This window comes from Mustelus asterias, chromosome 9, assembly GCF_964213995.1.
Source record: "Mustelus asterias chromosome 9, sMusAst1.hap1.1, whole genome shotgun sequence".
In the NCBI taxonomy this organism is placed as follows: domain Eukaryota; kingdom Metazoa; phylum Chordata; class Chondrichthyes; order Carcharhiniformes; family Triakidae; genus Mustelus; species Mustelus asterias.
Window position 1 is genome coordinate 44,346,594 of NC_135809.1, and position 12,752 is coordinate 44,359,345.

At 42.7% G+C, this 12,752-nt stretch overlaps 1 protein-coding gene across 5 annotated transcripts in view; it reads right to left on the reverse strand.

Annotated features, from left to right (window-relative positions):
* Nucleotides 1-4,867: 4,867 nt before the first annotated feature.
* The window catches only part of LOC144498658 (FYVE, RhoGEF and PH domain-containing protein 4-like), a 270,760-nt gene continuing 262,875 nt past the window's right edge, over nt 4,868-12,752 (reverse strand). For all 5 annotated transcript variants that reach the window (XM_078220106.1, XM_078220105.1, XM_078220107.1 and 2 more), the window contains one exon: nt 4,868-8,395. In XM_078220106.1, the coding sequence (XP_078076232.1) occupies nt 8,156-8,395 (240 nt within the window). In that variant the 3' untranslated portion in view covers nt 4,868-8,155. The remainder of the gene's footprint in view (nt 8,396-12,752) is intronic.

Sequence of the window (12,752 nt, forward strand, 5' to 3'; positions counted from 1 at the left end):
GTCTGTCAACTCACTATCTGACTATGCCAGATATTACACAGAAATAGCTGTGTCTTAACTGAGCCAGTTAGTTATATGAACATTTCTAATGCATACAGTTTGTGTGTTGATGGAATCTTATATTTGGTTCTGTCTTGTGCAAGATTCAAGTTGATATAATTTGGGGTTGCATTTACCATTTCCTAAATAAGTATATGCCATTTGCATACATACCAACATTAGAACAGGAATAGGCCATTCAGCCCCTTGAGCCAATTCTGCAATTAATGGTGGGGGTTGCCTGCCGACATTCGCCACAGGTAAAAATGGCGATGCCAGCAGAAAATCCCACAAGAAAGCAGGAACGAGAATCTAGGTGGCGAGAACCCATTCTCAGATTTCCATACCCTTTTTCAGTGACATAACAAAGTTCCCGTCAAGAAAGGGCAGGAACCGCATTTAAATATATTAACATAGACTTAAAGGGCTTCCCTACCATATGCTCCCCCCAGATACATCAACGAGATTTACAACAGGTATTGAAAAACGGAAAGTAGTCAAGGAGAATCCATTGAGGATGCAAATGCAAGTATAGCCCCTGGGGGAAGAGCGAATGCCTGGGCCACTGCCCCTTGGCAGTGCCAGGGTGGCAATGCCATGGCTGGCTCTGTGGGGACCCCCATTGCGGGGTCCCCCTTATGTGTGGGGGGTTGCCTTGCTGCATGTGGGGTGAGGGGGGTCCTTCCTGTTTGCAGTGGTGGGGAGGAAGTATTGTTAAAACTGGTTTTAAAATGGCAGCACAATCTCTGTGGAGCCAGTGGTGCAGGCCCCATCAGGCCTTGCCCCACCAGCACAATGGAAGAAACCATGCTCCTGGATTTTCTGTGTGCAGAATGCCAAAAATTCTGGAAAGAAAACTCAGCTGTGCAGCTGGAGAGCTGCATGCAGGTTTTCTCACTTGCCAGCACTTGCAAAATTCCACCCAGTGAGATTATAACTGAGCTGTATCTCAATTCCATCCATCCGTAGTTCCATATTCCTTAATATCCTTGGCTAGCAAAAATCTATGGATCTCAAACTTAAAATTATTAATTGAACTAGCGTCTACTTATTGTGGGAGAGTATTCTAAACTTCTACCAACCTTTCAATGAAGTAGTCATAGAAGATCATAGAAACCCTACAGTACAGAAAGAGGCCATTCGGCCCATCGAGTCTGCACCGACCACAATCCCACCCAGGCCCTACCCCCATATCCCTACATATGTACCCACTAATCCCTCTAACCTACACATCTCAGGACACTAAGGGCAATTTTTAGCACGGCCAATCAACCTAACCCGCACATCTTTGGACTGTTTGCAGTGGTGGGGAGGAAGTGTTTTGTAATTTCTCTCCTGGATTTGAGCTTAAGGTTTGTCTTAAGAGAGGCTCTATATAAAAGCAGGAAGTGGGGTATAGTATATTTGAACTGGGCCAGTTGGCTGAATGTAGTAGGACAATGTTAAGGTAAATGGTCTGGTGGTCTATTGAAAATTTAAATATCACTCTTAAGATTTTTTTAAAAAACAAAATTTGTTATGGAGTGTATAAATGGTTAACATAACCAGAATCCATAACTTCAGTGTAAAAATTCAAGTTTTCCTGTGTGTGCATACATGCCCTGGGTTCCTTCGAAGTGCATCACGAGTTTGGTGATTTGAATATTTGGATTTCCCATTTTAACTTTTCATGTTCTTCCCATATCAATAAAAGAATGTTGAGACCAACTGCAGCTTAAGGTACAAAGCCCACCTGACACTTTGTTTACAGGCAAGCCAATTGAGTTGCCAATATTAACAAAGAACAATACAGCACAGGAACAGGCCCTTCGGCCCTCCAAGCCCGTGCCGCTCCCTGGTCCAAACTAGACCATTCTTTTGTATCCCTCCATTCCCACTCCGTTCATATGGCTATCTAGATAAGTCTTAAACGTTCCCAGTGTGTCCGCCTCCACCACCTTGCCTGGCAGCGCATTCCAGGCCCCCACCACCCTCTGTGTAAAATATGTCCTTCTGATATCTGTGTTAAACCTCCCCCCCTTCACCTTGAACCTATGACCCCTCATGAACGTCACCACCGACCTGGGGAAAAGCTTCCCACCGTTCACCCTATCTATGCCTTTCATAATTTTATACACCTCTATTAAATCTCCCCTCATCCTCTGTCTTTCCAGGGAGAACAACCCCAGTTTACCCAATCTCTCCTCATAACTAAGCCCCTCCATACCAGGCAACATCCTGGTAAACCTCCTCTGTACTCTCTCCAAAGCCTCCACGTCCTTCTGATAGTGTGGCGACCAGAACTGGACGCAGTATTCCAAATGCGGCCGAACCAATGTTCTATACATCTGCAACATCAGACCCCAACTTTTATACTCTATGCCCCATCCTATAAAGGCAAGCATGCCATATGCCTTCTTCACCACCTGTGACGTCACCTTCAAGGATCTGTGGACTTGCACACCCAGGTCCCTCTGCGTATCTACACCCTTTATGGTTCTGCCATTTATCGTATAGCTCCTCCCTACATTATTTCTACCAAAATGCATCACTTCGCATTCATCAGGATTGAACTCCATCTGCCATTTCTTTGCCCAAATTTCCAGCCTATCTATATCCTTCTGTAGCTTCTGACAATGCTCCTCACTATCTGCAAGTCCTGCCAATTTTGTGTCATCTGCAAACTTACTGATCACCCCAGTTACACCTTCTTCCAGATCGTTTATATAAATCACAAACAGCAGAGGTCCCAATACAGAGCCCTGCGGAACACCACTAGTCACAGGCCTCCAGCCGGAAAAAGACCCTTCCACTACCACCCTCTGTCTTCTGTGACCAAGCCACTTCTCCACCCATCTAGCCACCTCTCCCTTTATCCCATGAGATCCAACCTTTTTCACCAGCCAATCATGAGGGACTTTGTCAAACGCTTTACTAAAGTCCATATAGACGACATCCACGGCCCTTCCCTCGTCAACCATTCTGGTCACTTCTTCAAAAAAACTCCACCAGGTTAGTGAGGCATGACCTCCCTCTCACAAAACCATGCTGACTATCGTTAATGAGTTTATTCCTTTCTAAATGCGCATACATCCTATCTCTAAGAATCTTCTCCAACAACTTCCTTTTGCTAGTTATCTACAGCAAGAGAGATCTATTTGGAACCAAAACCAGTGGATTACAGCAAATTTAAACTAAATTAGCTGATAATATTCCATACATTACTAATCAGCTTTACTAATTCCAATACATAAGAATATTGATCAGATAATAATATCTCAGACTAGCTAAAGTGTTATATTAGTTGCTTGTCAAAGCTAAGACACGCCAGTGCAGCACTGCTTGTGCTGCACTGTCGGAGGCGCTGACTTTCTAACGAGAAACCCAATCCCCATCTAACTGCTTAGGTTGATGCAAAAGATCCCATGTCACAATTTTAAAGAAGAGCAAGGGAGTTATCCCCAGTGGCCTCGCCAGTATTTATCCTAAACCAACATAAAGAAAAACAGATTATCTGATCGGTCCATTGCTCTCTATGGAGCATAAACTGGCTGCCATGTTTCCAACGTTATATCAGCGATTGCACTTATTGACTGTAAAATGCATTGAGATATATATACATGAAAGTCTTTCTTTGTATGAATTTATTAATGGAAATTATATCTATTTTTAAAAATCAATAGAAAGGACCACCTTCTGCAAATTATTGAAGGGGCTGTGCTCATATATATGATCACTGCACTGTTATGGGAATACCCAAAGAATAAAGGATAAATAGCAATTTGTTAAGATAAAAACATTTTTGAATATTGTGGTACAGCCAATCATTTTAATTATACACCCACCTTCATATCTATTTGATTGCTCTGTATTTCATGAACAGTACTAAATGAGTAATTCAAGGAAAGCACTCTAAGCCAATGATTGAAAAAAAGACATATTTGGAAAATAATAGCAGAATTTCACAAAAAACAAGCTTAGCTGGTCTCAATTATATACACATGACTGTTGACAGATGGTGGGAGGTGTAAGCAGAAAATTGTACTTGAGTTCCCAAGACAAATTGCTCAATTCTACTAATAGACGTTTTGTAATGCTTTTACACTTTGAAACCCCAGTTTGAAAGAATTGGACACCGTTACAGTTGTTCCTGGTATTGGAGGTAGGTTGTGAGATATACTTAAAATTTTACATGCATTGGCATTGTACAACAGCCCATATTTTCAACAAATGCTTTGCATATGTAAAACTTTAACAAGTAAAGTTCATTGGCATTGAGGAAACTAAAGATCTATAATTTCTCTTTTCCTTTCTAGAGTATCTATACCGGGCAGGTTAAAACCAAATGAGCATATCTATGTTTCATTTTGTAGGATAGCCAAAATAGTAAATTTTCATACCATCATCTAATTAAGCATTTATGAATTTTAGCATGCAAATATTAATTGTGCAGCATAGGTAGTGTCGCGACTGAAACCATATATCCTTATAACAGTACATCTTATATCCACATCTATGAATTATTTTTGAGTTGCACTAAAAATCTTCACTGGCATAATGATCCAAGTGTTGTAGGCACTTGACTCCCAAGATTGTGACAGCCAGTTCAAACATTTGACAAGTTGTTGTTCAAACTTCATTAGGTGAGCTTGATCATCATTTGGGTGAGTCTGAGACCCTCTCAGAAGAGAAAAAGAAAAGACCAACTTACTCTCATCACTTCATGACAGCTGATGGATTACCACTGATAGTAGTATCTGGGTTACATTGACCTGGGTGTAACAGGAACATGCAATATAGCAAATAGCACCATTCGGAATAATTGAAATATGAAACAATTCTATAATATAGTGTGCATGTATTAATTCAGTTTTAATACTGTACTGATAGGAAATTTAAAAACAAAATGTATATACATATTTTTCTTGTGCCAGTGATTGATAATATTAACAAAACTCTTCAATCATTTTCAATTTAAACTGTACTGAAAAGTGTAGTATCAAGATGCAGACAAAGTGAGCTAAAAATTCAACTGCTAATACAACTTAAGCAGACTGCAGATCAGGTGATAGAAAAAAGCCTACAGAACAACATTTGAAACAAAAGTTTGCAAAATTAAGTCCTGCAAATTGGTGACTACAGACACCTTACAGAGGCATTGCCTGCAATATGGAGCAAGTGGGTTTTAAAATTCAAAGCACTCACCTACAGAACTGGTAATGTGGAATAAAAGGGAAAATGTCATGTATGCGTTTTCTAATTCCACTGTAAATGAGGACAATGAGTAGTGTAAGTGATCAACAGGAAAATCACCTTTTAAAGTGCTCCCTTTACTGTATGAAATCAAGCTAAAACCAGCTATGTTGTAATTTCTGTTTCTAATGGAGTGTTAAAACCTCTGTACATAATGGGACCTGGTATTATTGGCTGATTGCATTTTTCTATTCGTTCAAGAAATGTGAGCTTTACTGGCTAAGCCAGCATTTATTGCCCATCCCTAATTGTCCTTGAAAAGGGAGTGCCAGGATTTTGACCCAACAACAGTGAAGGAATGGCGATATATTTCCAGTTAGGTTGGTGAATGGCCTGAAGGGGAACTTGCAGGTGGTAGATTTCCCATATATATGCTGCCCTTGTCCTTCTAGGTGGTAGTGGGTTATGGGTTTGGGAAGTGCTGCCTAAGGGGCCTTGATGAGTTTCTGCAGTGCATCTTGTAGATGATAGACACTGCTGCTATTGTGCATTGATGGTGAATTGGGGTAAAAAAATATAGACAGAAACATCCAAATGGTGCTGAGCTTGAAGGAGTGGTGGGACATCTTAGACAAAATTATGATAGAAGCTCCTTCACCAAACAACAGATGGTGATTGTGGTGGGGGGGGGGGTCATGATGATAATGGGAAGCAGAAGACCATGATAGCTTCCTCACAGTTTTTCTGCGTAATGGCAGTATCATATGACTGAAATATTGCTTAAAAGGGGTACCATCAACAAGGAAAAGTATTTGCAAACTACTTCATTTGTTTGATGTATTCATGACTCAGGGAACAGAATTCTTCCTTCAGCTGTGCAGGAAAAATCAAAATGAAATGTTTGGCTTTTGTTAATCATCAAATGGAAGAAATTTGCTCCCTTGATGTTGCAACTTGCATTGAAGTTGCATTGTTGCCTTGCAAAAATACACATATTGTCTCTTCTACATGATTTTAGCATAAAATGGTGACAAATTCCAGAAGTAAGATAGAGTTTGGTCATTGAATTCCATTTAGTTACACGTTCAAAACGTTTAAATGAAAAACAAATCCCTAAAAAATCCAGCTCCACACAAATGAATACAAGTGCTATACTTGAATTAAAGTTGGAGTATCCCTTCTCTTGATCCTTCTTGGAGTTATAACTTGTATAGGAGACAGGCACTAACTTACTACATTACTACAGAACCCACTACCCACTATTCTGTCACCAAATCATGCAATGCAACTTCAGACACTTGCTCATGTTGTAATTCTTGCTACGTGCTCAACCATGTTTTGCTGATCAGTGGACTGGACAGTGGGCTTGACAATTTCTTCACTGTGATCTGAAGCACGATTGTCATTTCAGCTTCTATAATTTATGTCAAGAAAACAATGCACCTTATAGGGAATGACAAGTAGGAAAATTGCAAATCAAGGCCAATAGTTTGTCATAAACCCACACTGCAATATCATTAAAACCAGATATTTACTTTTCAGCTCCCAACTTTCACTGAAAATCATGCATTTTAGTGAGAATCTTGTGTTATGGTTTCATATCAAAATGCTTAAAACGATCACATATCACCATTTTACCGAAAAGTTATAGAGTTGGAATTTGTACATATTTACAAATTGATAGAAAGAACTTAAAGGCATTAATGAATTTTAAACTGTTTCATTACATTTATTTGGGTCATTGTTTGTCATATTATCTGACCCATTTCCATTAATGGATTTCTATCTTCAACCCTACTCTTTCTAGAGATTAAAATCTACTTCTGTACAAACCAAATTATTTCGCCCCATTATTTGCTTATTCAATTTTGGAGATGATTTTTCTTTTCCTCCCATCTTTTGAGGTGCCTCTGATGTCTCCATGTGCCATTCACAGTTCGAGAGGATGAGCGACTGTCCACTTCCTAGGACACTGCTGCTAAACTAAATCAAGAAGATTGATACGTCATCTGCTTCTTTTTGGGTGTGAATCCAATCTCTAATTAACAGTTCACGAGGCACCATTTAGTTTAGCTGAGGGCAGGGACTCATTTTGTTCAACTCATTGTACAGGAAGCATAAGGTTAACCTGCTCTTTGCATGATGATGATTCTTGCCATTCTGTAGTGCAGTTTTTATTGTGGCTCCGGTCCACTTCCTTTGATTATTTTACATTTCATGTTTAAACTTTCACTGTATTTCCTAATAAATAAACTACCCCATGCACACAAATAACTGTGAATTCTTTGATTCTGAAGTCTACCTCTAACTTTTACATTGGTGAAGGAAAAGAAGGGATACTGCAGCTTTAATAAATACAACAATATTACACCAAATCTTTGCCAATGTTATAACACAAGATCAATATATTTTAGAAGATTAGAGGAACCGTGATTAAACACAAAAAGCAATAGTCTCTAAAGAACTTACATTGATGCTTTTCTGTGAGACAAGGATATAAATCACAACTTCAGATTCCATAAATATCAATCCTGTAAATTATTGAGAAATATCTTGTATACAACTTTACTTCTTCAACTAACAGCGTCCAGAGAAGGAATTTGTAATGAGATCACCACAATTTAAACCTTCTTTAATTACCCAGTTCTTTTCTGTATTAGATGTTATATTGATGTTGGACACTTTAGGGATTCCAGGATATTTGAGGTTTGTTGGAGTGAACCATTTCAAAAATGACTGAGCAAACATAGTTTGTGGTTGCTGCAGATTTAGTTCAGGGTAAAGAGGGCCACAGATAGGGTGAGCACAGATATTTCATTTCAAAGAATGGATTTGATTTATTTCTGCATGTGAACTATCTCCCATGCTTTGGAAATTGTCATTAAGTGGCTTTGGACCCTCTTATGTCAGCTGTTGATAGCTTGGTCTGCCTCACACTGGTTGCTTAGTCACCACACGTAGAGGAGTCATCGCTACCAAGATCTTCATTGTCGGTGGGCGTTTCTCCCTTTGCAGCCTTGTTGATGATTCTGAGCCATTGCTGTTTCTGATCATTAGAGTCTGCAGCAAAAGTATGGATGAATCTTGACTGTTTAAGTCTAAAGACATGAGAGCCATCAACGCCCTTTGGATTGTCTTCTATCATGTAGCCAAGAAGAGGAATAGTGGCCAGTGCCTTCACATCCTAGAAAGGGGGCAAGAAAGAAAGCAAATCATTTAGTGAATTGGAATTCCAAAGGATTAATATGTTAACTTGACTACACAATAATTGAAAAACCTTTTATACAATCAAATGCCGGTGACTTGAAGAGTTATCTTTTGGGGGAATATTTATGTTTACCAAGATTAGAGTTGCCAGTTATAATATTTCATCCTCTCAGATTTTTGTAGTCTTAATTGCCTCATCTGGCATACTTGTCTGTTTTTAATGGCAGCTTGGAGCAGCTCAATGGGCCGGGAGGATCAGCAGAGGCAGTTTAGTGGGCTCCCTGCTGAGCACCATGGCCTCCGCGCGTCTCCAGTGACAGGATTTCTGGAGTTGTCAGCTCCGTGCTGGAAATTGGCACAGAGCTGATTTAAATCCCATTAGCGGGCTTGGGATTGAGGTCTCTGGGCCCACTAACCTCTTCCCAAACCCCCCCCCCCTCCGCCCAAACTAGGAGTGGTGCACTCCAGTGGGGTTTACAGCAACTCCCCACTAACAGGGAACTGGCAATCGATCCCATTGGAGTGAAGGGAGGCCATGGAGGCCTCCCCTGTGCGAGGGGGGTACCCCTTCGGCTTTGCCAGCCTGGTAGTGCCAGCCTGGCCCTGCCCAAGGGGGCATTGGGCAGTGCCAAGGGGGCAGGGCCAGAGGGGATGGGCCCTATGGGAGTGAACGGTGGGGCTGGGGGTTTGAGTTCCCACTGCTACTCTGCATAGTGATTGGTGTATTGTGGGCAGAGGGAGGAAGGGGTGGTCGGAGACTGGCCATCTGGGGAGTGGGCGGTGGGGGGGGGGGTGTCGAGGAGATCGGGGCTGGTCCAGAGAGGTCTGGGAGGCCAGTGATTGGGGGTGTGGGGTGGAAATCAGTAAGCCAGCGATGAGCGATGTGGAGTCGTGTGGCTGGCCAGTGATTGAGCTGGCCAGCAATCGGGAGGCCAGCAATCGGGAGGCCAGCAATCGGGAGGCCAGCAGTGCAGGACTGCTGTGCATGCACCGATCTCCGCTATGGCAGATGGGCCCATGCGCAATGGCCCGCACAGCACGATGCTGCCGGCCTCTCCTGGGGGAATAGGCCCACTCCCAGATTTTCAGCGTGAATGTTTCCGAGGCACTCTGTGATGCAGAGTGTGGGAGATTCATTTTGAAAATCCCACTAAAAACAAAAGCGGGAGTGACTCACGTTTTTACACAAATTTGGCACTTAGAATTTTTTTTTAGGGAGAATCGCACCCGGGTCTGCATAAAAATGAGCTTGGATGGGAACTCAGTGGTACGTCAGTGCTTCTGTTCCATATATGACATTGGTCATGCTGCTGCTCTGTTTTTAGACAGCAATGTGGAAGAAGGCACACAACACTCCAAAGTGTTCACAACTTCAATATGCAGAGCAACCAAAATACCTCCTAATCTCTGTGTATTAAACAGGTGGGATTCACTGAACTGAATTTTTAAACTTCTTTCATGGATGTGAGCATCGTGGGCTAGTCCAGCAATTATTTCCATCCCTAATTGCCAGTGAGAAAGTGATGGTAAGCTGCTTGCTTGAAAAGTTGCAGTCCATGTGCTGTTAGCAAGGAAGTTACAGGAGTTTGACCCAATGGCAGTGAAGGAACAGTAATATATTTCCAAGTTAGGATGGTGTGTGGCTTGGAAGGGAACTAGCGATTCCTGGTGTTCCCATGCATTGGCTGCCCTTGTTCTTCTCGGTGGTAGAGGTCGTGGGTTTGGAAGGTGCTGTCAAAGAAGCCTTGGTGAGTTGCTGCAGTGCATCTTGTGTATGGTACACACTGCTGCCACTGGGCATTGATAGTGGATTGAATTGATTTACTGTCACATGTATTGGGATACATTGTATGGTATTGTTTCTTGCCATACAGACAAAACAGACTGTCCATAGGGTAGATAGGGGAAAAGGATAAGGTGCAGAATATAGCATTGCAGTTACTGATAGGATAAGGAGAAAGATCAGCTTAATATGTGTGATAGGATCATTCAAAATGTAATGGCAGCAGGGAAGAAGCTGTTCTCGAGTCAATAACAGGATGGAGTGAAAATTGAAGGTGGTGGATGGGGTGCCAATCAAGTGGCTGCTTTGTCCTGAAAAAGTAATGGTAAGCTGCCTTCTTGAATGCTTGCAGTCCATGTGGTGTGGCCAAGCTTCTCGAGTGTTGCTGGAGCTGCACTAATCCAGGCAAGGGGAAAATATTCCATCACACTCCTGACTTCTGCCTTGTAGTTGGTGGACAGACATTGGGGAGTCAGGAGGTGATTAACTTGCCACAGGATTCTAGCCTCTGATTTGCTCTTGTCGTTGCAGTATTGATTGTGGCTAGTCCATTCAGTTTCTGATCAATGGTAGCCCCCAGGATGTCGATGGAGGGGGATTCAGTGATGGTAATGCCGTTAATGTCAAGGGGCGATGGTTAGATCCTCTCGTTAGAAATGGTCTCTGGAACCCACGTGAATCAATATTTCCTTTTTCTCAGGTCTCTGTACTTTAAATCACTCTTTGTAAATATCCCTCTCTTTACTGTCTGAGCACGGAAGCAATGTTGTGACCCTCCTCCCCCGTTTTGAGTGTGTGCAAATAAACCCTTACCCTTTTGAGGCTCATAATATTTAAATATTAATTTAAATATTATTTGTGAGCCTGGGATTTGTCCAGGCTCATTTGCCTTAAGGGCCTTGCTGGTGAAGGTCCTCACTGGCAAGGATCACATATGGTCCCTCACCACCTGCTCACTGCAATAGGAGATCGGCCGAAGCGGTGATCAGCTGGGGGGTTTGGTTATCAGAGCGGCGTTCAGCTGGGGGATATTGGAGCAGCAATCAGTGGGGGGTGAATCAGTGATCAGTATGGCAATCAGCTGGGAAGGCCAGTGATTGGCCAAGGAGGCCAGCGACTGGAGGGGGTAGTGTCTGGCAGTGTGGGAGGGCAATAGCAATATCGGGGTGGGGGAGTGGGGGATGATAAGTCTCTCAGTGTTCACACTGAGAAATCAAGGCACATGCGCAATGATGTCCTCTAGCTGTCAGAGCCAGCTTGCCGGTGAGAATAGATTCTGTCCACTCCCTGTACTGGCATGAATCACACTTTGCCTCTTTTTTTTGCACTAAGTGGCATAAGATTGTGTCTGAGAGCTCGCCAAAAAAATGAGCCGATTCTCTCCCGTTTTCACGCTCGTTTGGCACTTTGGTAAGATCACCCTGAGCAAGTTTTCAGCATGCAAAGTTAAAGTCAAAAGTTTCCCATTTTACCTGTGGAAAAAAATGTTATGAAGCTCGCTGCTACAGGTCTGTAGAACATGATGGTACATGTCATAACCTACATGGATAGAAAACTCCAGTACGACTAAACATTTAGATACCACGGGGGCATTTTCCCAAGTGTAATTTTGGGTGAGGAAACCAATGCAATTCACGCCAGCCAGGCAATCTTCCTGCACTTAGTGTTTGGGAGGGATGGGCGAATTTTGTACGAGTTAAGACCACTCCCCCCCCACACCATGGATACTAGGACCCCCTCCTCTTTGATGGTCTTATCTACGCCATAACCCTCCCCTGAAAATTATTGATCACTGGCCTTATCTTCCCTCCTCCCACCACTTCCCCCACTCCCCATGGGACATCTTGGCCTTTTCAATGGGTACCTCTTCATGCCCTACCTCCTTCATGCCCCACCCCCTTGGCAGTGCCAGAATTCCAGGGGGCAGCATCAGGGCAATACCCAGCCATGTCCCCAACCACCCGGGGCTATAATGGCCTCCAAGCCCTCTGGCATGGTCATCATGTCTGATCTTCATTTGTGGAGACCAGTAGTGATTCCCGCCAGTGCCACGTCACGCCAACGGTTGGGAATATTTCACATTCCCGGAAGATTTGGCATCAAGCCGATTTTGCATATGGAAATCTATGTTAATGAATGGTAATCAGGTTCACGGATTACATCTACTGGGGCAGCCCGGGGACATTATGAACTGTTTGGCACCCGGTGCAAATCCCGTTTCAGGGCTCTCCCGGTATTTTCCCAACATAGCAGGATCTGCGCCAGCTGCAACACGGCTGAAAAATCGTCCCCATATATTTATTTACTGGACCGTAAACACTGAACCTGAACCAAAAACAAATCTAAAATGCTCAATTATAATTTTAACTATTTTCAGCACCTGTCTTCCATGTAAACATCCTGCATATCATTAATTGTTCGCTGGAATTTAAAGTGTACAATTCTATAAGAGAATGAGTAGATAGGTGACCTATTCCCAGGCCTTATTGACCAAATCACCCTCAAGGTGGTGGCCAAGAATCCTACAGTGTGGAAGGAGGCCATTCAGCCC